Raw genomic sequence first — 26,437 nt, 5'->3', positions numbered from 1 at the left:
AGCAGCTTCGCTAACAGCACTCATCACGTGATACGCTACCATTTAGTTTCCTTTGTGCTAAAGTGTCATGCTAGCTACACATGCTAAAGGGACAAACCCAGGACGTTTCTAAAATGGACAACTTCCGCTCACAGCTTCCAGGGGGCGCTCTCAGGGTCGTCCAGAGTCAGTGTAGCTGCTTCCTTCAGATTCACACAATCATCGTTGTGATGTCACACATCACATGACACCCACCATTTGTGTTTCCATCAGTGTGTTAGTGTGAGTTGTTAACCCTGAGTCAGCACTTTAAGTAAATGGTTGTGGAGGTTCATCAGTGTGTTTGTGTGACAGCAGCTCATCTCTCACTGACCAATCAGAATGCATTATAATTAGCACAATGCTAATGTGAGCGATCATGTAAAAAAAACAGAGACAATATTTGTAGATTTTGTCTTTTTGTCTGGAAGGACATGAAAATAATGGTAGCTCCACTGACCCACTTCCTGTCCATTGAGGTGGACAGGAAGTGGACAGGCTTATGCAACATTAACTATGTAAATAATAACGTAAAACTGCAGTAACGACTCGTCTTCCCGGTACAGCTGTGCAGTACCTACTTCTCACCTGCAGGTGGAGTGAAACATTTTGATGAATTCACGTCAGATTCACGATGATTTCCACTGTTAAGCTTTTCTAAAATAATAAAGTGTAAGCATCTCTGAAAAATCGCCAAATAAAGGAGCATCAACACAAAACATGATATTTATCTGTGTCTTTATGAAATCTATTGTGTTTTTATGATACACACATTAAAGCAGATTGCGTAGATACAAATGAATACTTCCTAAAGATTATCATGACACACAGTGCTGCTTTTTCACCTGACCTATTTGAACATTGTTTTCTGGATAACATAGAAGATATGACCCACTATGTAATCATATCTTTGTAGGTTTGGTATGTGAGTTAAACAACCACAGGAGGGGATTCTAGTTACATCATCAAATAACGAGTTAACATGAACAAAGGGATCAGCGGGATTACAGGTTTATGGTGGCGAGGATGTCATACGTGGGGGGGGGCAGGGGGGGACGTTGACACAGGGCTGGATCTCGGACTTTGGACCGTCTTCCGGCACCCAGGCACAGTCGGCACGCGGTGTCCCAAAGAACGTGGCCTGCTCCCTCTGACGGCCGATGGTCGGACTGCAACACACCCACACACGGATCAGGGACAGGACTACAAGCCCCATAATGCACTTCAGTCACTTTTCAAGAAGTGCTCAGGACATTACAGTTTCTTCGATTCTCAAAACAGGGCCCGGTGTTTCAAACACTACACACAATCAGCAGAACACCTCAGATCCTTTGCAAAACGAAACACTATACACTTATTTATCAAAAAACATATTTTTTTTGCCATATGAAACACACACGCTTCTCCATATCCCCAAATCAGTCAACATGTCAACATGGAGAATCACAACAGAAACATGTCCCAGTTGTCATGCTACTACAGGAGTGTGCGTAACACTGTAAGCTTGACAAATATCAGACAACAGAACATTCTGTATCCAGTTCTGGACCAGAGCAGAGCGGTGGAATGACTCATTGTCCCAGATGACAGTGTGTTGCATCTGGTGCCTGTGGTTTACTGCTGTGATGATGTTGTGTAATCGGTCCAAACATGTGAGAATGTGAGTTGTGTTGTAAGGACCCATGTTGTCGTGACGGAGGAGGACCACATTCTGTGTAGTGGCAGCACAAAATGTGATGTTACCCCCCCGTTGCCCTGGGAAGTGGATTACAGCACACCCCCCCGCCCCGTGGTCAATGATATTTCTGCCTCTCCTTTTTGCTTTTGTCCTGTGAACTCTGCCTCATCTATGTTTATGAATTCATGTGATTTCCTCATCCATCTGTAAAACTCTCAGAAATACAGTGAAAGACAAGATTGTGTAGTTCAGCATAGGTCTGGAATACATTAATTTGCATTATGAAAGTTGCGTGTGCAGTATGCAACATCACACAACATCATTACTAATGCCACAGCCGCAGCCTTCTCCTCCTCCGTGGATTCCCCCTCTCTCCCTCACTCTTCTTCTTTTTTTAGCACAAGCTCCATTTTGGTTGAAAACAGATGAACTCAGCTGCTGCATTTTTAAAGTGATTAAACCTGATTGGTGTGTCTACAATTAAGCAATCATGTGTTTGAACAGCTAATGGCAGAGTTTAACCAATTGGCCCATAGGGGGGGGCATTTGACAGACAGTGCTTAGGAATTGCAAGGAAGTGACATCTTGATATACTTCTGTGTTTAATGTATACAAGTGTGTTTAGTGTTTTGCAGATCATTTTGTGTATTGTTTTGCAAAAAGTGTGAGTCTGACATTGTGCTTATAGTGGTGCAGATCTGGGCCATGTTCTGCTCCTTGAGTGTCAGGTTTGATAATTGTGTTGTACTTTTGATTTGAGTGTTTATGCAATTGAAAAAAACTGTAAAGAATTAACTTTTCTGTTGATTGTGTGGATTTCATTCATTTACTACAGTTTTTCTTGATTGCATAAACACTAAAATCAAAAGTATTACAGAATCATATGAAGCGTGTGTTTCATATTGTAACAAAATATGGTTTTGCTAAATTAGTGTATAGTTTCATTTTGCAAAGGATCTGAGGTGTTCTGCTTATTGTGTGTAGTGTTTTGAAACACCGGGCCCTGTTTTGAAAATCGTGTTTAAGCAATCGAAAAGAACTGTAATCTTCTCTGTGGTGTATGACAGGGGTAAGTGTATATATATGAACAGGTGTATATATATCAGTGTTGTGTTGGCGATGCATTCAGCAACTAAATATGCACTGAGTGGCTTTTTTTCTGTTAAACATGATTGATAAGTCAGGTTATTTCTGTTAATGTGGAAATACATATAAAAAAATTCCCTGAAGTAAAGGAAAGATAAGCTAAAGAGATGATGTGCAGTAAACAAAGTCTGTCTCTGTTAAAAGTGTCACATCAGCAGTTTCAGAGTCTGTCCTGCGTTCTGCAACATGTGAAGAAGACGATGGTCCATGAGGAAGAGTCTGACCTGAGTGGACATTTGTTCCCTGAGCCACCTCAATGGAAAAGGACTGAATGAATCATCTGTCACTGTTATTGTTAATGTTGATTGGGATGTTAAAGTGTGATTCACCTTTAATATAATGTTTTAAATCAATATTATATCGTTTAAAGTTTGGGTCTGAAACATCTCCGTCTGGAGGGCTGTACAGCCCGAACACTTGCCCCACCCCCTCCATCCCGACACCAGTGTTGTGCAAGTTCACATCTCTCATGTTACACTAGTTCAAAATTCAGTTCATACAAGTAAACATGAATAGTTCGGTTCATAGTTCACCATTTAAATTCTGAACGAGTTCATAGTTCAGTTCATTTCATAGTTTTAAGGTGGAAAGTGAGAATGAAGAAAACCTTATCCATCACTCCCCCTTGCCTTTACTGTCGGAATATTTATCAGACAGTGTGTAAAAATCCCTCTCTGCTTTCTCTTGCCATCTGTATATGAGACCGAGAGCTGTTGTGTTGCAGGTATGGCCTGGACCTTTAAGGAAAGTTTGTATTGTGTGACGTAGTGCACCTGGGTATTGTGGGAAAAGCCGCTAAAAGTGTGTGAATAACGATGGACCACCTAGAGGTGATGCGAGTGTTGCTCTTGCTGTATATCCGAGAAATAAAGTGGCCGCATTCCAAGTAAAGAAACATGTCCTCCTCCTTCTTCACGGAGCGGTCCGGACGGCTGGTTACCGGCCAGACAGCGAGCCAAGATAACCCGTGAGCCGAGCTGCAGACTACGGCTCGGAGCCGAGACACTGGCCAGAGAAGAAAACACTTGGAATACGTTGCTTGTTTGGTGTGCATGTGTGTGTGCGATGAATCATGGGTAACGTAGTGCGAAGTCGAGTTACTTGGTTCAGGTTAGGCTACATCGTGGACATTTCACGGGCACTGAGCAACGACACGGTGCAAGCATTCGATTTAGACAGCGCCTCTCCTGAGGAGAAGGAAAACACTCGTAACGTTTTAGCTAGACCTCAGATAATATTGTAACGGACTGGTAGTTAGGTTTGTGTTCTGTTCGACTGCTATGTGTTTGTTATGACTTATGTTCAGCTAACTACACCATGTCAATAAGTATTGGGATTTCCAGAGGATCAGTGAACCAGTCGGGGTGGGGCAAGTGACAGTTCTAGACCAATGGCTGGAGAGTTACCTGGCATGACAGGCTCTCATTGGCTGATGAGTTGGCATGTCAAGGGTGAATGAGGAAGGGGAGTGAAGAACACAGTGGTGGATGATAGGAGTGTCTGAGTTACGAACAAGAAGTGTGTCGTGTTCGAAGAGAGAAGTTTCCTGTCGTCTATAAGCGAGGACGCTGAAATATGAACGTGTTCACGTTCAAATTCATTATTTGTCATCGAGGTGCGTTCAGTTCATCGTTCTCACAAAAGTGAACGCGTTCAATGAACGCGCTCTTTTGCGTTCGTTCATGCACAACACTGCCCGAAACTCACATGGGGGGGGCTAAGTGGTGAAATGAGAATGAGCCTAATATTCTAATAATGTTTTCAAACTGACCTGTAGCCGCTGAAATCAGGTTTACAGAATCTCCTCCTGAAGCGTCTGGACGGCTCTCCACAGGACGGAGTACACAGACTCCACGGCTCCCAACCTTCCCAGCTGCCCTTCACTGCAACACACACACACACACACACACAATAAGCACGTGAGTGGCTGGTGTAATAAGACATGACATCTTTAAGACGAACATTGACAGTGAACATGAACCAATTAAACATTTTCAATGTGCAGTTGGTAGAGCGGATCGTTTCACTGTCACACGGAGGACCAGGTTCGATTCCTGGACGAGTTACATTCACAAAACATGAGAATGAGTTTGTTCTGTAACCTTCTGTTTTTGAATGTGCTATTGTTTCATCACAAAGTGTGCGGCAGTTGTAGCATCCAGAAAATAATAACAAATTGTGTTTTCTTACAAAATAATATTATAAAGAAAGAAGATATAAAAGTCTTACATCCAGATGAGGAAGAGGTCTCCCCGATCAGAAACACAGGTAGCAGCACGAATCACTGCCTGTCTGACCGACATCTCTCAGTGGATGTCTCAACACCACCTGAAGATTAACCTTGACAAGACTACTTTTCCTTCCAGGGAAAGACTCTCCCATCCACGACCTGACTATTAACTTTGAGAACTCTGTGTTAACCCCCCCCCACACACACACACACACACACACACACTCTCAGACGGCTAGGAACCTGGGTGTGACACTCGACAGCCAACTCTCCCTCACTGCCAACATTATGCAACAACACATTCCTGTAGATTCATGCTGTACAACATCAGGAGGACACGCCCCCTTCTCACTCAGAAGGCGGTGCAGGTTCTGGTCCAGGTTCTGGTCCAGGTTCTGCTCCAGATCCAGGTTCTGGTCCAGGCTCTGGTCATCTCACGTCTAGATTACTGTAACTCGCTCCTGGCAGGTCGACCTTCTACTGCCATCCGACCTTTGCAGCTCATCCAGAAACCAGCAGCTCGACTGGTTTTTAACCTGAATTCACTCCCACTACTCCTCTCCTCCGCTCCCTTCACTGGTTACCAGTGGCTGCTCGCATCCGGTTCAAAACACTAGTACTTGGTACCATGCTGTGAACGGATCCGGTCCAGTCTACATCCACGACATGGTCAAACGTTACACCCCACCCCGTTCACTCCGCTCTGCTTCGGCCAATCAGCTCGTTGCTCCCTCACTGCTCAACACTCATCAAAAACACGACTGTTTGCCGTCCTGGCTCCTGATTGGTGGAATGAACTCCCCATTGACATCCGCACATCAGAAAGTTTACACATCTTCCGCCGAAAACTAAAAACACATCTCTTCCGACTTTACCTTGAATAAAAAAAAAAACACAAACAAACAACTTTTTGAAACTAACACTTTAGTAGCACTTAAATGTCTCTTACTTATAGCACTTTGTAGTTTTGCTTTATTTTGAAGAAATTGTTCTTTCTTGATTCTTGTCGTCCTTGGTCTGTACCCTCGGGGTTGATGCACTTACTGTGAGTCACTTTGGATAAAAGCGTCAGCTAAATGGAATGTAATGTAATGTAATGTAATGTAAAAATACTTGAATGTGTGTGTGTCACCCACTGTAACATTTGCTGACATCATAGCAGACCCGCCTGTCAGTCAAAGTGTCTCCGCTGCAGATGGACCCGTTATGAGCTCGGTGGAGACACAGGCGCTCACGGGTTTGACTCCCGCCCAGCTGCTTGCAGCGGATGTCCCGCTCACCAAACGGAAATTTACATTGGCTCCACGGTGACCACTCTGACCACACACCGTCCACTGCAAACACAAAGGTTACACATCTTCAGGGTGAGTGTGTCAGCAGACTCCACATCACTGAGTCAGTAGCGTTGTTTGTTGTCACCAGGACACAACGTGTCTCTCATGGAGTCGTCTACTTTGTGTGTTTTTGTCTCTGGTTGAAGAACGGTACCTGGACAGTGGACATTGGTTGTACAGATGCTGGTTCGACGTCTCTCTCCAGGACACGGCAGGCCGCCATGTTGAGCAGCAGGGCTGTCACATGTCCTGTCTGACAGCTGAAGCCCCACCCCACATGTGACAGGACATGAAGTGAAGGGAGACCAAGACCCCCATCCCCCGTCCACTGGTGGAGAGACAGAAACAGGGCAGCGAGTGGTTATATGTGTCGATGACAACTAAACATCTGTTCTTCTCACTCTGAGTCAATGTTGTCTCTATGTAGAAGCTTTGAAGTCTTTATGGTTATGTCTCCACACCGGCGACACCCAGTGGCTGGAGGCGTCATATGTAAGAATAATATATAAGAACAGGTTCGTTCGTCATATTCTTCAGACTGAGCTCCTCACTTCTCTGGATCTTCTCTGGAGGATCACACTCAGTTCCTCCTCCTGAGCTCCTGTATAAAGTCTAAATCCAGGAGCAGTGTGAACAGCAGAGGATCCTCCACTGATTCACCTGGGGGGGGGTGTGTGAAGAGAGTCTGTGGGGATCAGAGCTGACGACGGTGTCAGGTGATGTAAACATGATCACACGACCTCTGCAGCAGAGGTAACAGGTCACTTCCTGTGTGTGTCTTCGATCTTGGTGGTCAAAGGTCACGGCGACCTCATATTGTTGTGAATTGAATATGTCACCTGGAGGGACTGCACTGGTTCCCACAGGTGTGATTCTACTCTCCATGTTGATGTGGTTATAGACTGTTTACACATGTGAGGTCTGTTGTTGACGGGTGTCAAAGCATCTGGGAGCATGTTATTGTCTCTTACAGCTGTGCAGTCACACATTTGTATGGTTGACTGACAGGAGCAGGTGTGTGTTCAGAAGGACAGGCGTACCTGGGCAGTGAGGTGTGTGATTGCAGTCCTCTTTCTGGTGCTTGTCGCCTTGGCAAGCTTTGCCGGGTGGCCTGGTTGAGGGGGCCGGGTTCGAGCAGGATCGGTATCGAGTCCTGACGGGTACTCGGCCTCGTGGGATACAAGAAGACGAGCACTCACCCCAGGTGGACCAACCAGACCAGAACCCGTCAACTAGGAAAGACATTGACAGAACAAGAGACTCAAATAGTTAGGGTTACAAGTCAGGACAACGTGACCAGCTGACTATGTCACCTGGCCTGGAAGATAGACTAATAAGTTACAAGACAGCTAGAAGCTCAAACTGAGTTCTAACCATCAGGGATCCAATCCCCCTACTCCTCCCCATGAACAGCACAGATACCTGGTCTAGTCCAGAAACCATAGAACCACCTGTAGCACCAGATCTATATCTGGGCCTCTTTTCTTCAGTTGATCTTCTGAACTGACGTCACTAGTTTCATCCTCTAAACCACCAACTTGTCTGTTAGACTCCAAACCCCCATCATGCACTGAGGGAGAACCCCCATCATGCACTGAGGGAGAACTCTCAATTTCTCTCAGAGCTGCTCATTATTGTTGATTTCTCAGTAATTTTTATCATTTTAATCCTTGAGATGATGAAGAATATGATTTGAACCTAAATAAATGATGTGTGTGTGTGTGTGTGTGTGTGTGTGTGTGTGTTACCTGTACAGGGACTCTGACAGACCCTTGTCTGAACGTTTGTTCCATCACAAAATTTACCACCATATATTGGGGCGGGGCTATCACAGGTCCTGGTTGACAGCTGAAGCCCCTCCCCACAGGAGCTGGAACACGGACCAGGCGGAGACCACGCCCCCCAGCTCCCATCCACTGTGGAGACAGCCCATCAGTTCACACATCAGGTTGTCCTCGTGTGTCCATAAAGACGTAGACGCTTGAGTCTCACCGGGACAGTTCGGAAGCTCGCTGCAGAACTCCGTCTGCGAGTTGTCGCCAGGGCAACCATTGCCAGGGGATGCCGTGTCACTGGAGGGGGCGGGGCTAGAGCACGACCGATATCGCACTTTGGAGGGGACAATGACATCATCGCGCTGGTCATCGATACACAAACTAGAACATTCAGACCAACTGGACCAGTCTGACCAACCTCCGTGGACTGAGAGGTGGAGAAAGACACAGGAAGTCAGAAGGACAGACAGACACAAAGAGAGACAAGACAGACAGACAGATGGACAGACAGACAGGTTACCTGGACAAGTCTCATGTGCTGGACAGGTGTCTGTCTCCTCTGAAGAACCAATACAGGCTGAGCGACACTCAGAAGAACTGGAGCAGAGTCTCACCCTTTTCCTGACTCCGCCCCCTCCACAGGTGACCGAGCAGGGTGACCAGGTGCCCCACAAGCCCCACCCCTTTGCTGCACACACATATTCAAAACTTTACCACAATCATGTGTGTGTGTATGTGTGTGTGTTTGTGTATATAAGTGTGTGTGTACCGTCGCAGCAGGTGCCACTGCATGGTTCCGTCTGCAGTTTGTCCGCAGCATTGTCACACTCTGATTGGCCGACGCCAAAACATGTCCTCCGTCTCTGTCTCACTCCGTCCCCACAGAGCACAGTACACTGTGACCATGGCGACCAGGGAGACCACACAGGAGGACTGAAACACACACACAGACACACACACACACACAATCACTCAAACAACTTAACAAAGGTGGTGGTCTAGTGGCAGAAACTTGGACTATGGGCAGAGAAGGTCTCTGGTTCGTCTCTGGTTCGACTCCAAGGAGAAACAACAAAAGACGAACCTGGATTGATCTGTCCAAAAATCCAAGAGTCTCCCTACCCTGTCTAGTGCCCCTGCAGAGGTTACATTTCCCTACCTGCATGAGTGTGTCTGTGCATGTCTGTGCATGTGTTTGGGACTAATAAATGCATCTTAATCTTAATCTTAAACGAACAGAGCAGACGTGAGATCTGGTCACAGGGGACACATTGAGGACACACTTTAACAGCAGGTGTGAACACACAAACTTAACGCTGGATACTGATCGGATCCCTCTGGACAGATGTTAATACCAGGTGTGTACAGGCCATATCTGTTGTGTTTCTGGAGTATGCCACTAGGGGGCACACCACAGAACTTAGAATGTGTAGAACTTCTGGATTTATAATTTGTGAAGAAAAGCATGGTAGCAGGATGTATGGGATTTTGAGAATGGATGAATGCATGTGAATTGTGAGGATGAAGATGAAGGAGGTCTCTGCCGGGCTGGTCTGCTGTGGACTGGCCGGATGGAGGCGGGTCTCTGACACATTTGTGCCCAAACTGATGTCAGACCCTCAAAAAATTCAGAGCTCTTCAAGAAGCCAAAAAAAGCTGCGGAGGATTTCTAACCTGAAGGAAGTGGAGATGATCGAGAGGCTGAGAAGGTTTGAGGTTAGTGACTGTCACATGGGGATGAAAGAGAGAAGGTCAGTGTTGACCAGTGGCCAATTTGACAAAGAAGCTGATTACAGCCAGGTAGGTCGGGATGGTTCAGGACCTGGTTCCTAAAGAACGAGCGTGGTGGTAAAACTACATATAGACGTGGCCTCTAGAGAGGAGACAGTGGTATGAGGCGTGAAATCAGTGGTTCTCAAAGTAGGGGGCATGGACACTCTCCGTCACAGACGGAGAAATGAAAAAAAAAAAAACGAGCGCTGACCTGTCCCTGGTTAGTGAAGCTCCCTCAGTGGTGATGAGCATGGGGCTGGGCTGACACAAACCAATCAAATACTGTTTCGTTCCTGATCCACCAATCAAAAGAGGAGCATTATCATTTGAATGCGAGTTGCACGTACACTACCGAGTACAAAAGTACTACCAACTTCCCCTAACCAGCTTTGGGGGGGCCCTGCTTGCAAAAGTTTGAGAACCCCTGCCTTAAATCCTTCCCAGCCAGTAAAGTGGGCTGAGAGAGGGTGGGCTGGGAGGACTGGTTTCGGGCTGAGTATCCGACTCGGGCCGACAGTCTGAACTTCTGGAACGAGACTCGAGACAGGGAATCATGGATGTTGGCTGCAGAGCGGGAGCGACCTTTGTTGAGGATCCGTACGACTGTGCGTTGTCGTGTGAATGAAGACATCCTGCAAATTCATGTCCCTAAAGAATGGCAGCTGTGATTATGGGATATATTGGAACTCATGGGGCGCAGATAAACAACTGGAGTCTGAATCGAGAGATCTAAGGACTGGGGGCAAAGCACAGACATGATGACTGACACTGTGTGTGTTTGTGTGTGTGTGTGTGTGTGTGTGTGTGTGTGTGTGTGTGTCTGTGTCTGTGTGTGTGTGTGTGTGTGTCTGTGTACTTTCACTAACCCACAAGACTGACACAATCCACCTGTTGCCAGGTAGCCGTACTGAGGGTTCTGACAGCAGTCGTCCTCGTCCATTTCACCGAGCTCCTGAGCGCACTGACCTGAGGTCAGAGAAAAATGTGCAAAACACTGCACACACTCTACACACACACACACACACACACACACACACACAGTGATGTTTTCAGCTGATGTGAGTCCTAATGAGCAAACTCTGAATAGAATATTGTGTGCGTGTGTGTGTTGGTGTGTGTTGGTTTGTGTTGGTGTGTGTTGGTGTGTGTGGACCAGCTCACTGAGCCTGTACCCCTCCAGGTAGGGATTACAACAGGCTGACCCTGGAGTGCTGTTAACTCCATTCTTTCCATCAACCAGTGGCTGAAATGGTTTCTGTCAGTGTGCACCACCACAAATCAGATCCCCAAACCCTGTCCAGGGGTACGCTGATGATGTGGAGATGTCCTCTAGGGATGAGAGTGTAATTACCAACATGCTGGGCAGAACAGGTGAGCTTCTGCTCTGGTCAAAGCTGGAGGTGAAACACTCTATAAACGACGCAGCGGTGGAAACCACTGGTACAAAGCGAAATCAGACAAACCTCCCATCTTCACACTAACGGGAACCCAATCAGGGTCGACTCTGGTCACGAGACTGGGCCATAAGTTCAACATTTCAGGCGAGTGGGTTGAGCAAATACAGAAGCTATTCTGTGACTATAAGAACAGAATTGATCTAATGTATTCCTCACCCCTCCCTGTAGTCATGAAACTGGAGGCCATCAGAGAAGTGGCCCTGGCAAAGATACAACATCTCTTTGCGAACATCCCACAGAATGTCCTACAAGACATGAACAATAAATCAGTGGAAGCTGTCAGGAGATGGCTGGGACTGAACACTCACCCCACTCGGGATATACTCTTCCTCTCACACAAAGAGGGGGGGCTCGGTGTCCCTAATGTGGAGTGGACCTACACCACTACAAGGCTGACGCACCTCATCAGGATGCTAAATAACGACGATGCTGCCGTTCGAGAGCTAGCCAGAGCCTCCCTCCTACTGGCCCTCAGGAGGAGGAAGGTCCCTTTGGCAAATGCTGCCAGGAGAACTTCCTGGGCTTCAGGAGGAAAGGCAATGGCAAGCTGGAGACCCAAGCTGATGGATTAACAAGCTGCAGGTTACGGTTGTCGGTCAGACAGGCCGGACCTCAATGACCTGTGCAACAGAGCGGCAGTTCATCTGAAATGGGTGAAAGGAAATTCACCCACTGCACCAGACGCATCTGATGCAGTTGTCACAGACCCAGCGGTCAGTGTGGAGGCTACTGTCTACCACAATGGGACACAACACACACTTCAAAACACAACATCAAGAAAGTCCCTCCTGAAGATTAAACAGGCAGAGACAAAACCACACTGGACTGGACTGAGACTGCAGGGAGAGGTGGCGTGCCTTGACTTTGCTGACCACTCTGTCTCTCATTCAATGTACAGGAAGGCCTCTGTAGGAGAGGACATCCTCTGCTTCACTGTTAAAGCCAGACTACAGGTGCTGCCAACTAAATACAATCTTGCATTGTGGTACCCTAATAATCATCAGCCACACTGTATAATGCATTCTAATCCCAACCAACATTTAGAATCCATTGCTCATATTGTTAATGGCTGTAATAAGTACAAAGGACTCTATACTGCACGCCATGACTCATTTCAAGCACTGTTAAGGGAGTATTCCCCCCAAATGTGTCACTGTACAAACACTCTCGATTAATGCCAGATTGGTTTAACAGTTCTGATGATGTGTTCTGTAACATCCCTAACACCCCTGATGTTGTTTTCATGGACAAGGTTCAAAGGGAGGTAGTAGTCCTTGAGGTAGCCTGTGTCTATGACCTCTATATGGACATAGCCTTCCTTGACAAGTTGACCAAACACCAGCCCATTGTTGCTCAAATGAGAGACCTAGGCTATACGCTGGTAATATTGATATTTGGAAGTCTGGGTCAGGTCATAAGCTTTTGGTCAGTGGACTACGACTGGCAGGACTTAGTAAGACACGATCTAAACAACTAGCAAAGCTCTGCTCTGTATCAGCTGCTCTAGGTCGTCTTGTGTTTGGTGTAGGAGATGTTTCTTGTACCCATGAGTCACTGAGCTGTATTCAACCTCTGAGAATTGTTTGAATCCTTTTTGTATGAATATGATTGGTGGATTCAAATAAATTATTTTAATGTGTGTGTGTGTGTGTGTGTGTGTGTGTGTGTGTGTGTATGTGGGTGTGTGTTTGTCTGTGTGTGGGTGTGTGTGTTTGTATGTGTGTTTAAGTGTGTGTGTGCGTGTGTGTATGTGTGTGTGTGTGTGTGTGCGTGTTTGTGTGTGTGTGTATGTGCGTGTGTGTGTGTGTGTGTGTGAGTGTGCGTGCGTGTGTGTGTGTGTGGGGGGGGGGTGTGTGTGGGTGTGTTTGTAGTTTCCACGATTTCAACACACAGTCAGAAGTTGACAAAGTTCTTTCAGAAATATTTTGTTTGACTAAAAACTAACTTTCATGACAACGATCTCACTCTTCTTTTACTGGTTGTTTTTGTACAATATACTGAATATATATGTATGTATATTAATATATTTATATAATATATACATAAACTACATATGTTGGACATTTAAGCATCTGGTTCATTCACTTCATATACATTATTTATATGCATATCATTACAAATACACACACACACACACAGACACACACAGACACACACACGCACACATACTGACACACATACTGACAGACTAACAGACAGACACACAAAGACACACACACACACACACACACAGACAGACACACATACTGACAGACTAACAGACAGACACAGACAGACACAGACACACAGGCAGAGACACACAGACACACACACACACATACACATACTGACAGACTAACAGACGGACACAGACACACAAAGACACACACACACACACACACAGACAGACACACATACTGACATACTAACAGACAGACACAGAGACACAGACACACAGGCAGACACACAGGCAGAGACACACAGACACACACAGACACACAGACACACAAAGAAACACACACACACACACAGACAGACACACATTCTGATAGACTAACAGACAGACACACACTCAAACAGACAGACAGACACTAATAAACACAGACACACACACACACACACACACACACACACACAGACTGACCTGAGGTCTGCAGAGAACCCAGTAGCAGAACCAGAAACTGGAGAATCTTCATCCTGCTGCCGAAGAAACAGACTCCTCCACTGACCTCAACTCTGCTGACACTGTGTGTGTGTGTATGTGTGTGTGTGTGTGTGTGTGTGTGTGTATGTTGCGCCATGTTACCCGAAGAACTATTTACTCAATCTTGTTTTTGTCGTTATTGAGAAACTTATATTGACTGACATACACATGCACCGACACACACACACAGACAAGCTCACTCATATACACAAATCATGACACAAAACTCCACATAAAACTGAACTGGAGCTAAACAGGTGAAATGTTTTATTTCTGACCATTCCAAACATGGGCTGTAACTTCCTGTACAGGTCGAGATGTTTGATGAGCAACATGGCTGCCAATGATGTCATCCCTAAGGAACCTGGAACCCTGAAAAACTGATCTATCACCTGGACGGTGGCTTTTACCTGAAAGAAAGACCAGGTGAGACGTAGAACAGGATTCTTACTGTCAGAGCAGCGGGGGGGGGGGGGGGGGGGGACCAGGAGGATGATGCAGCCTCTCCCCGGTCTAGGGAGTTAAAGTGTTTCTTTGAGTTTGCATAACTCCTCTGTGCAGCATCTTGTGGAACCCTGAGAGTCCTGACCATGACTTGGGGAATCATTCCTGCTTCCTTCATGGAGTTCAACTTCCTGGGCCGGTGTCCTTAATGAGGAATTTCACAGCCACCTCTTGGCTTACAGTCAAACTCTCTGGAGGTTGTAGGAGTTGTGTAGCGATGCCATATGCTGCCCGAGCACTGAGGACACAGTTTCAGGGAGAAGACAGGAGCACGTCTAACCCTAACCCTGATGCATCATTGATGATGTCATACATACTGCACGCTCAGGCGGCAGAACGAAATCTCTGTGGAGCTAAACACACACACACACACACACACACACACACACACACACTCAAAACTCGTTTTCCGCTTGTGTTTGAGATTTTGTTGATGTAGAGTTTTTCGCCCTCGGCTGATCCAACGCTCTCTTGTCAAAATCCTTTTCATCGTTTCATGGTTGTTATGTATCATTGTGTCGTGTGTCATTGTGTGTCACTGTGTGTTGTGTTTGGGTTGTTGAGGTGTTGTGGTTGTGTATGGTGTGGTTGTGGATGTAGATGGTGTTGTTGTGCTGGTGGATTGTGTTGTTGGGGTTGTTGATGGTTTTGTTGTGGTTGTGCATGGTGTTGTTGTGGTTGTGTATGGTGTTGTTGTGGATGTAGATGGTGTTGTTGTGGTTGTCTATGGTGTTGTTGTGCTGGTGGATTGTGTTGTTGTGGTTGTAGATGCTTTTGTTGTGGCTGTAGATGGGGTTGTTGTGGTTCTAGATGGTGTTGTTGTGGTTGTAGATGTTGTTGTTGTGGTTGTTGAGGGGGTTGTGGTTGTATGTAGTGTTGTTGTAGTTATGTATGGTGTTGTTGTGTTGGTGTTGGTGTAGTTGGAGATGGTGCTGTTTTGGTTGTTGGTGGTGTTGTGGTTGTACACAGTGTTTTTGATGGTTTTGTTGTGGTTGTTGACGCGGATGTGGTTGTTAAGTGGTGTTGTTATAGTGGATGGTGTTGTTGTGGTTGTAGATGTTGTTGTTGTGGTTCTAGATTGTGTTGTTGAGGGTGTTGTTGTGGTTGTGAATGGTGTTTCTGTGGTTTTTAATGGTTTTGTGGTTGTAGATAGTGTTGTTGTTGTGGTTGTGGTTGTTGATGGTTTTGCTGTGGTTGTAGATGTTATTGTTGTTGTGGTTGTTGTGGTTGTTGATGGTTTTGCTGTGGTTGTAGATGTTATTGTTGTTGTGGTTGTTGATGGTTTTGCTGTGGTTGTAGATGTTGTTGTTGTTGCTGTTGTGGTTGTTGATGGTTTTGCTGTGGTTATAGATGTTATTGTTGTTGTGGTTGTTGATGGTTTTGCTGTGGTTGTAGATGTTGTTGTTGTTGTGGCTGTTGATGGTTTTGCTGTGGTTATAGATGTTATTGTTGTTGTGGTTGTTGATGGTTTTGCTGTGGTTGTAGATGTTGTTGTTGTTGTTGTGGTTGTTGATGGTTTTTCTGTGGTTGTAGATGTTGTTGTAGTGGTTGTTGATGGTTTTGCTGTGGTTATAGATGTTATTGTTGTTGTGGTTGTTGATGGTTTTGCTGTGGTTGTAGATGTTATTGTTGTTGTTGTTGTGGTTGTTGATGGTTTTGCTGTGGTTGTAGATGTTATTGTTGTTGTGGTTGTTGATGGTTTTGCTGTGGTTGTAGATGTTGTTGTTGTTGCTGTTGTGGTTGTTGATGGTTTTGCTGTGGTTATAGATGTTATTGTTGTTGTTGTTGTTGTGGTTGTTGATGGTTTTGCTGTGGTTGTAGATGTTGTTGTTGTTGTTGTTGTGGCTGTTGATGGTTTTGCTGTGGTTATAGATGTTATTGTTGTTGTGGTTGTTGATGGTTTTGCTGTGGTTGTAGATGTTGTTGTTGTTGTTGTGGTTGTTGATGGTTTTGCTGTGGTTGTAGATGTTGTTGTAGTGGTTGTTGATGGTTTTGCTGTGGTTATAGATGTTATTGTTGTTGTTGTTGTGGTTGTTGATGGTTTTGCTGTGGTTGTAGATGTTGTTGTGGTTGTTGATGGTTTTGCTGTGGTTGTAGATGTTGTTGTTGTTGTTGTGGTTGTTGATGGTTTTGCTGTGGTTATAGATGTTATTGTTGTTGTTGTTGTGGTTGTTGATGGTTTTGCTGTGGTTGTAGATGTTGTTGTTGTGGTTGTTGATGGTTTTGCTGTGGTTGTAGATGTTGTTGTTGTTGTTGTGGTTGTTGATGGTTTTGCTGTGGTTGTAGATGTTGTTGTTGTTGTTGATGGTTTTGCTGTGATTATAGATGTTATTGTTGTTGTTGTTGTGGTTGTTGATGGTTTTGCTGTGGTTGTAGATGTTGTTGTTGTTGTTGTGGTTGTTGATGGTTTTGCTGTGGTTGTAGATGTTGTTGTTGTGGTTGTTGATGGTTTTGCTGTGGTTATAGATGTTATTGTTGTTGTTGTTGTGGTTGTTGATGGTTTTGCTGTGGTTGTAGATGTTGTTGTTGTTGTTGTGGTTGTTGATGGTTTTGCTGTGGTTATAGATGTTATTGTTGTTGTTGTTGTGGTTGTTGATGGTTTTGCTGTGGTTGTAGATGTTGTTGTTGTTGTTGTGGTTGTTGATGGTTTTGCTGTGGTTATAGATGTTATTGTTGTTGTTGTTGTGGTTGTTGATGGTTTTGCTGTGGTTGTAGATGTTGTTGTTGTTGTTGTGGTTGTTGATGGTTTTGCTGTGGTTATAGATGTTATTGTTGTTGTTGTTGTGGTTGTTGATGGTTTTGCTGTGGTTGTAGATGTTGTTGTTGTTGTGGTTGTTGATGGTTTTGCTGCTGTTGTAGATGTTGTTGTTGTTGTGGTTGTTGATGGTTTTGCTGTGGTTATAGATGGTATTGTTGTTGTTGTTGTTGTGGTTGTTGATGGTGATCAGAGCAGAAGCTGCAGTTGGTTTCTACCGAGATGCAGTTTCTGTGTTCGCCTCCAGTCTGACCTGCTCTCCCTTTTTGTTTTCACAAACAAATTTAATATATATTTTTAAGCTATTAGGCTGCAGCTATATGTTTTTATAGAAAAGGAGTTTAATGTGGCTTTTAAATATGACTAAAACTAGACTTAAACTAAGAAGGACAAAAATGACTAAATGTGACTAATTTGCATTTTCCTCAAAAGACTTAGACTAAGACTAAATCAAAAATAGCTGCCAAATTAACACTGGTACTCACTGTGTCAATAGCACTGAAATCCAGTGTTAAACCAGGATCCACTTGTTAAAGTCCTGGTTCCAGGGGGGTCCACCTTAGTCTGCCTCTGAATGACACATCTCAGGAGAAGACCAGGAGCTGAGGCAAGCCCCGCCCACCGGACACCTGACACCTGCCTGATAGGAACGTCCCTATGCTGCTCTCTGATAGGTGTAGAGTTATTACTGATGTTCTAAACTTCATTCTTATTTTCTAATAATTTAAATGTGTTCTATTGAATTATTTGTTTAATATTTGTAACTGCTCAGATTGTCAAAATAAAATCTAAAATGTGTGTTAGAGAACGCTCTTCTCATTGTTTTGCCCGTTTATTAGAGGTGTTACGGTATCTGTTTGTATCACGTGTGTTGTCAGTTGGTTCCCCGTTACCTGCTCTTAACGGATGAACAGAGCCGGTGTTCAGAGAATAGAGTACTTTTAAAAGAGACACTTTGCTCATGCTTTTTACGGCAAGTGAATAAGTATAACCTAACAAGGTGTTTATCTAATTTCATCAACACTGAACATTTGTGTTTTATTTGTACAATTATTATGGAGGAAAAAAAAATATATATAAAACGAGTGAACCCTGTGTTTGTTCTCCAGCCAGATGACGTCAGTGTGTTTGTAAATAATAAACAGCTGAATATCAATCCATCTGTTTTTGATTACTTTCGCCTGCGCTGCTGTTTCTGTGATCGTCTCGTTCTGCCTGCAGTATCCCACAATCCTCTGCGCTCCAACAGTTGCCAGTCATTGTGAAGTTAGCCCGAGGAAAGCAGACAGGTAAAACCCGTCCAGACCCGTTCAGACCCGGGCCAGGTCCGGTCCAGGTCGCTGTGTGGTTGAGTCGGAACTCAGTGTGTCCTTACTGTCCGCATTTTTTCTTCCAGACACGATGAAGGAGACAGCGGCCAAGAAGAGAGACAAGGCGGGAGGCCGGGACACCAAAGCCGAGAAGCCCAAGGCTCCGGAGCCGCAGGACGTGGAGATGCCGGAGGTGGAGTTGACCGGCGCGGCCAAAGTCAAAGAGCAGGACAGCCTGACCCTGGAGGGTAAATATTACCGTGGACTGCCCCGGGACAGCTGCCGGTCTCCCTGCGCTTTTAGCCGCTTAGCCTGTTTGCATAGCCGGCTAACAGGCTAACAACCAGGAGCTAACCCTTAACGTGCTAGCTTAGGTTTTGGATCGGCTTCGATGCTCCTCACCCGGGAGAGAGCAGGGCCACAGCGACCCGGCCTAGGAGTCCACATGGTGACTTGAGTGGAACCGTGGAACTGGACTCACTCCATCAGAGCAGTTCGTCTGGGTCTAAGTGTAAACATCCACTTAAGACGATTCATGACGTCAGCATAGATTCTTTCTCATGTTTGAGACATGAGAAAGAATGTCTCAAACGTTTTAATTTCTTTATTTTTTCACATTAAACGGCTCAAAAAGACTTTGACAAATAACTGGACAGACACTTTATTTTTTCATGTGTTAAAACTTAGGACAGCGTCTCATTCTTTGGAGCTGGGTGGATTGTTAGTCTCTGAGGAGGACCAGGGTCTTCAGAGACCCACACGATCCATGAGCTCCTCGGATGAGACTCCTCAGAGGATACACCTCTGTCAGCTGGTGGAGCCCAACAGAACCAACCTGACCCGTTGGAGCAATGAGCCTCATTCACCAACATCTTCACTCAAACTGATTATTTTACTGAAGCATTTCTGTTGTCCAAAGTGCATAAGAGTTCTCTAAAGTGAACTTTCTGTTCCTGCATAAGAACAAATCCCAGATCAAAACTGCGTAAGTTGGTTTAAGTAAACACTTCTTTTGAATGTCACAGGACTGTCTGTTCTTTTCCCATATCAACCAGTTCTAACATATCTCCATACTGCTCGTGTGGCGTCAACCAAGTGTCTGCAAGCCCCGAAGATTAGATTCAGATCTGCTCCTGTTAATGAAAGATCAGATTTACTAAAATAACAATCAGCAGTTTTACCAGCTGTTCTTCCCGCATCTAGCAGATGTAACTATTTATTTTATTGTGGAAGTTTGTTCTGATGTTTTTATTGTACAACAGTTTGATCCTCGGCTCTGCTGTCAGTCAAACTGTCCCGGTCTGTTCAGCCGGATATCAGAAAGGCCACTTTACCGACCTGGAGCCTACGGCGACTCCTCCTCTCTGACCTCTGACCTTTGTCCCCTGTTCAGACATTAAGGAGCATGTGAAGCAGATCGAGAAGGCGGTGTCGGGGAAGGAGCCTCGGTTCGTTCTACGTGCCCTGCGTGCGTTACCGTCAACCAGCCGACGTCTCAACACCAACGTGGTGCATAAAGCCGTGTGTGGCTTCTTCACCAACAACGTGGCCACCAGAGACTTCCTGCTGGGCTTCCTGGAGGAGGTGAGGGCATGATCACTCATTGCTTCTAGTATTGATTCACCTGTAAGTCAGACTCATTCTCTCACTTTGTAGTGTGTCGATCATCAGAAGAGTGATTGCTTTCAGCTGTAATAATTAGGGCTGAGTTAAAAATGATATTTGCCTTCTCCCTTGGGTGATTCCATATAACTTGAGTTCAGCAGCAACTTGCAAGCAAGTCGCTTGTCTCATCTCATATCTGTCTGGAGACGGAGCCACACACAGTTTAGTCTCCAGCTGACCTGCGCTTACTTTACAAATATACTTACTAGGACCAGCAGCACGAGAAGCACACAGCCGGGGCATCAGGGTTAAGAACCCGGAACGATCCGGATCCATAATCTGACACCATCAATTAACAACTAAATAAATGTGATCGTCAGGTTGAGTGTGAAGAGCAGACGCACACACGACCAGAGAGGAAACGCTGGAATACTAACTATACAATCATAATCCCATGTTTACCAACTGGTTTGAATTTCATCAAGTCATGTGACTCAGTGGGTGTGGCTCTTCCTGCCTGCATGTTCTCCTGACAGCGTCTAGACAAGATGCTCCTGAGGTTTCGCAGGATGAAGTCCTGGGGGTTCTCCTCCCAGACCTTGATCACCTCCTGGACTGTGGACGGACTTGGTGGCATCGGATGCACCGACACATGACGTTGAATGGGTGCTCAACTGGAGTTAGGTCAGAGGATCGTGAGGGTCAGTCACTGACCCGGAGGGGCCCAGTGCACAATGGCTATGACATGAAGGTGTGACCCTCCAAGGATCTGCCTCCTCAGACCTGCACTGATCCACCAAACTGGTCATAGATGATGTTACAGCAGCATCACGTTCACCACGGCATCTCCAGGCTCGTTCACACCTGTCACATGTGCTCAGTGTAACCATCTGTGAGGAGAACGAGGTTCCAGTGGTGGAACTGCTGGTCCTGGTGTTCTCTGGTGAATGGAGCTGTGGGATCAGGTCCCAGTAGAGGACCTCGGCCCCTCATGCCTCCTCATGGAGTCAAGGAGGAGATACTGGTCCTGCTGCTGGGTTAATGCTTTTCTACTGTCTAGCTCCCATGGTGTCTCCTCCAGGCTCTTGAGACTCAAACCTTCTTGTCACCAAACGTATGGATGTGTCCTCCTGGAGGAGCTGGACTTCTTTTCTAAGATTCCAGAGCCTTTGGTGATGAAGACCGACGCCGCTGTGGATGAGCTGTAAACAACAACACTGATCTTTCCACAGCAGAATTTATACGTCATGAATGTTCCCCACATGTTCCTGTTGCCAGGGTTAGGGTTAGTCTGGCCCGGGCAATCTGCTGCTCCACAGGACAACTACACAAAATGTCAGGAAAAAGTTGCTGCAGAGTTTATGTTCCAGTTGTTAGTAATATGTAACTTAACTCCTAGATGTTACCAGAGGTGTGGAAATACAAGTTCTTCCTTCAGATTATCACACGTGTTTTAAGTAATAACTTCATGGTTGGCCCTGTATGCTTAACCAACCTCATTCATAAAATCATCTCACAAGATGATTTTCTTTATCACAGTTACTAATCAAATAATTAGTATTGATCCCTGCTGTCTGTCTCTCTCTCAGCCGATGGAGATGGTGGACGGGGACGTCCAGTTTCGGCCGAGGACGGGTAAAGCAGCTTCTGCTTCACTGCTGCCGGAGGTGGAGGCTTACCTGCAGCTGCTGCTGGTGGTTCATCTGACCAATAACAAGAGATACATGGAGGTTTGAATGATGTCTGATGTCTGTGGTGAGGAGAGGCAGCGACTAAGATGAGATGATGATGATGATGATTTCCTATGTTTCAGGCTCAGAAGGTGTCGGACGACCTGCTGCAGAAGATCGGCTCGAAGAACCGCAGAGCTCTGGACCTGGTCGCTGCTAAGTGTTATTATTATCATGCCAGAGTGTATGAGTTCCTCAAGCAGTTTGACACCATACGCAGGTACACTAACAAACACACTATCACACACACACTGGTCTTTAAGGACACGCGTGTAAATCCATGGTGTGTTTATCACTCTTTCAGTTTCCTCCACACTCGCCTTCGGACAGCGACTCTGCGCCACGACGCCGACGGCCAGGCCGTGCTCCTCAACCTGCTGCTGAGGAACTACCTGCACTTCAACCTGTACGACCAGGCCGAGAAGCTGGTGTCCAAGTCGGTGTTTCCTGAACTCGCCAACAATAACGAGTGGGCCCGATACCTGTACTACACAGGTGAGACTGACGCCCCCATGTGATCATGAACGTTTGTTCCACCCCTGCGTGTCATGTGACCCCTGCGTGTCATGTGACCCCTGCAGGTCGTATCAAGGCGATTCAGTTGGAGTACTCGGAGGCCCGCAGGACTTTGACCAACGCTCTGAGGAAAGCTCCCCAACACACAGCAGTGGGATTCAAACAGACGGTGTGTATGAACTCACGCTGAGATGCTGATGAAGAGACGATCTGTGATGATCACTGAAGCCGGAACATTGATTGTGTGCAGGTCCACAAGCTGCTGATCGTAGTGGAGCTGCTGTTGGGAGAGATTCCTGACAGACTTCAGTTCAGACAACCTTCACTCAAAAGATCCCTGATGCCGTACTTCCTGCTCACACAGGGTAAGAGCTTACACTCACTCAGCTACGGCGCCCGCTGGGGGAACCCTCCGTGCCCGCGGGGGGGGGGCCTCCGGCGGTGCGCCTAGCAGCTGACTTAGAACTGGTGTGGATCAGGTGAACCCGACTGTTTAATTAAGACAAAGCATCACGAAGGCCCACGGTGGGTGTTGACGTGAGGTGATTTCTGTCAGTGCTCAGAAATTCAATGAAGCTGCTGTCCCTCTGAGGAGGGCTGTTTTAAATGACCTTTCAGACCCCGAGGAACCATTATATTACATTACATGTCATTTAAGTTAACTAACGCTTTTGTTGACTTACAATTAGTACACTCAACATTCGTGGGGGGCCATTTAGCGGTTCAGTATCTTGCCAAGGAAACTTCAGCATGCAGATGGGAGAGAGTGGGGTTTGAACCGGCAACCTCCTTGTTGAAGAACCACCACTCTAACCACTAGGCCACACCGCCCCAGCTGCTATATGTCTCTGTTAAATAAAGTTTAGTTAAACCAAAGATTATTTCATAAATCTGATTGAATTTGGGCTCATTGAAAGATAAGAGTGATAAAGGTCTGAAATATTTTTAACTAGTGTTTTTTAAATAATGATTTAATTGTTTTCATGGCACAAAATGGTGAATGAATTACAACAAAAAAAAAATAAACAAACAAACATCAGTAAACTCTCTCTCTCCCTCGCTCCCTCTCTGTCTCTGTCCCTCCCTCCCTCTCTGTCTCTCACCCTCCCTCTGTCTCTCTATGTCTCTCTCTCTCCTCCCTCTATGTCTCGCTCTCTTCCTGTCTGTCTCTCTCCCCCTCTCTGTCTCTCTCTCCTCCCTCTATGTCTCTCTCCCTCTCTGTCTCTCTCCCTCCCTCTCTGTCTCTCTCCCTCCCTCCCTCTCTGTCTCTCACCCTCCCTCTGTCTCTCTATGTCTCTCTCCTCCCTCTATGTCTCGCTCTCTTCCTGTCTGTCTCTCTCCCTCTCTGTCTCTCTCTCGCTCCCTCTCTGTCTCTCACCCTCCCTCCCTCTCTCTCTCTCTCTCCCCCCTTACCCTCCCTCTCTGTCTCTTACCCTCCCTCCCTCTCTGTCTCTCACCCTCCCTCTGTCTTTCCCTCCCTCTATCTGTCTCTCTCTCTCCCTGTCTGTCTCTCTCTCCCTCTCTCTCTCTCCTCCCTCTCTCTCCTCCCTCTATGTCTCTCTCTCTTCCTGTCTGTCTCTCTCCCTCCCTCTCTGTCTCTCACCCTCCCTCTGTCTCTCTATGTCTCTCACCCTCCCTCTCTCTCTCTCTCTCCTCCCTCTATGTCTCTCTCTCTTCCTGTCTGTCTCTCTCCCTCTCTGTCCCTCTGTCTCTCCCCCTCACCCTCCCTCTCTGTCGCTCTCTCTCTCCCCCTCCCCCTCTGTCTCTCGCCCTCCCGGTCTCTCTCTAGCTGTGAGAACAGGTAACCTGGCGAAGTTCAACCAGGCGTTGGATCAGTTTGGGGAGAAGTTCCAGACGGACGGGACGTACACGCTCATCATCCGCCTGAGACACAACGTCATTAAGACCGGTGAGCCAATCACAGGCTGTTCTCCTGCAGGGGGTTGGATCTGACGGACAACTTGATGTTAACGTCACGGTGTGTTTTCAGGTGTACGTATGATCAGCCTGTCGTACTCTCGTATCTCATTGGCCGACATCGCTCTGAAGCTGCAGCTCGACAGTCCTGAGGACGCAGAGTTCATCGTCGCCAAGGTAACAAGGATTCATTCAAGATCACTGAAAAGAATCCAGAGCTCCAGACGCTCAGATCATGTGACCTAACCCAACCCTGTCGTTCAGGCGATCCGTGACGGAGTGATCGAGGCGAGCATCAACCACGAGAAAGGTTTTGTCCAATCAAAAGAGACCATGGACATCTATGGCACCAGAGAGCCTCAGCTGGCATTTCACCAGAGAATCTCCTTCTGCCTGGATATACACAACATGTCTGTGAAGGTAACACAATGTCAGATACAGATGTCTGTGAAGATAACTCACTGTCAGATACACAGACACACACATTTTAAAGAGTGAAATAATCATTGACTCTGTCTCCCCCTGCAGGCCATGAGGTTTCCTCCCAAAGCTTACAACAAAGACCTGGAGTCAGCCGAGGTAACACACACAGAAACACACACACTCAGATGATTGCCCTCTCTCACTGCTATGCTACATTTTGTATCACTGTGTGCTTGTGATGCGTTCAGGAGCGTCGGGAACGTGAGCAGCAGGACCTGGAGTTTGCAAAAGAAATGGCTGAAGACGATGACGACAGTTTCCCGTGACCTTGTTAAACGGACTTCCTGTGCAGACAGGAAGAATTTTTGTGTGTTGGCGGCACACTGATGTTAGTCGATCATTTATAACCCACAATGCCCCTCTCCTCTCTTTTCTCTTTGGTGTGTATTCTGCTGTAATGCTTGAACTTGAACTTTTTTTCTTTTCTCTCACTGAGATGAATAAAAGAAACTTTGATTTCACCTGATTTGTGTCTGTGGAATTCTGGGTAATGTTGTGGGAAGAGGTTCTGAAATCAAATCAGTTCTACACAATATGGTCATGTAAATATCTCACAATTAAAAGAAATGAATGGATCGAGTCAACAGAAACGCTTGAGTGCTTTTATTTTGAAATGGTAGACTACAGGAAGTGCAAACATTAATGTTCGTGATTTATTCAACAGATAAATGAAACTAAATATCTTTCTGTGTTCCGCATTGATGTTGATATAGTTATAGAACATCATATTAATGTGTGTATATATAGATCCTCACAGATGTTAATGTAGATGCACAATGAGTGTGTATATATAGATTCTTATTGATAAGTAACGGCAATGTTTTTTAAATGTAGATATAGATTGCTATAGATATGTGTTTAAACATTGTTCATAATGTGGATATAGACCATGGCACAGTCACAATTTTTCAAAAGGTGCTATGATTTAATTTTATTTCAATTGTTATATGTTGTGTCTACATATGACAAAATAATGTAGATATAGCCTGTATATATAATATTAAAGGTTATTCATGTTTCTAAAGATTTTGTAAATGTTCTTAGTTACTGGAACATTTTCTCACGGCAGAAAATGTTGTTTCCTGCTGAGTCAGTTTGTCCAAGATGACAACACAAAGGAAGTTATACACACACGCAGACACACATTACAGATACATGTTAAAAGAATAATATATTTCTCTTTAAATCTAACACAGTTTCAAACAGTAAAGATCTGGAGAAAAAAATGTATCTACAATAATTCAAAGTACAACTCTAACTTAACTATCTTATAACTAAAATAATACAAACGTAAGATTTTATATAATTAAATTAACGTATTTGTTTCTGAGGAGTTCAGGTGCTGTGGGACGGAAATGAAGTCACAATACTATACCATACTTTACAGATACTTTACAGATACTGTGCAGGTGCAGCATCTGATGACGTCACAACCCTAACACTAACCCACTTACATCTACTAAAGACACATTTTCAAAGCAGGACTGTAACTTGAGGTATTTGCATATTACTGTAATATGATC

General features: G+C 45.6%; 2 protein-coding genes across 3 annotated transcripts; one reads left to right on the top strand and one right to left on the bottom strand.

Annotated features, from left to right (window-relative positions):
• Positions 1 to 739: 739 nt before the first annotated feature.
• LOC133971494 (properdin-like) lies at positions 740 to 14,142 on the bottom strand. Its single transcript, XM_062408873.1, has 11 exons — positions 14,035 to 14,142; positions 10,821 to 10,959; positions 8,951 to 9,114; positions 8,702 to 8,869; positions 8,399 to 8,608; positions 8,155 to 8,322; positions 7,447 to 7,638; positions 6,561 to 6,734; positions 6,209 to 6,406; positions 4,614 to 4,725; positions 740 to 1,187 (listed from the first exon to the last, which is right to left on the bottom strand). Exons 1-11 carry the CDS (start codon positions 14,084 to 14,086, stop codon positions 1,031 to 1,033), a joined length of 1,734 nt encoding a protein of 577 aa, XP_062264857.1. The 5' UTR covers positions 14,087 to 14,142; the 3' UTR covers positions 740 to 1,030.
• psmd3 (proteasome 26S subunit, non-ATPase 3) lies at positions 14,045 to 25,375 on the top strand. 2 transcript variants are annotated; one of them, XM_062408874.1, is made up of 15 exons: positions 14,045 to 14,137; positions 14,406 to 14,520; positions 18,575 to 18,642; positions 18,750 to 18,911; positions 20,057 to 20,247; positions 21,858 to 21,998; positions 22,082 to 22,218; positions 22,303 to 22,493; positions 22,580 to 22,683; positions 22,765 to 22,879; positions 24,304 to 24,423; positions 24,505 to 24,608; positions 24,696 to 24,851; positions 24,960 to 25,010; positions 25,103 to 25,375. In XM_062408874.1, exons 4-15 carry the CDS (start codon positions 18,755 to 18,757, stop codon positions 25,178 to 25,180), a joined length of 1,545 nt encoding a protein of 514 aa, XP_062264858.1. In that variant the 5' UTR covers positions 14,045 to 14,137; positions 14,406 to 14,520; positions 18,575 to 18,642; positions 18,750 to 18,754; the 3' UTR covers positions 25,181 to 25,375. The 2 variants fall into 2 exon arrangements, with proteins under 2 accessions (XP_062264858.1, XP_062264859.1); XM_062408875.1 differs by lacking the exons at positions 14,045 to 14,137; positions 18,575 to 18,642 and having other exon boundaries at positions 14,205 to 14,520.
• Positions 25,376 to 26,437: the final 1,062 nt, after the last annotated feature.

The sequence above is a fragment of the Platichthys flesus genome, chromosome 16, assembly GCF_949316205.1.
Source record: "Platichthys flesus chromosome 16, fPlaFle2.1, whole genome shotgun sequence".
Taxonomy (NCBI): Eukaryota; Metazoa; Chordata; class Actinopteri; order Pleuronectiformes; family Pleuronectidae; genus Platichthys; species Platichthys flesus.
This window is presented reverse-complemented; position numbering and strand designations above follow the sequence as displayed.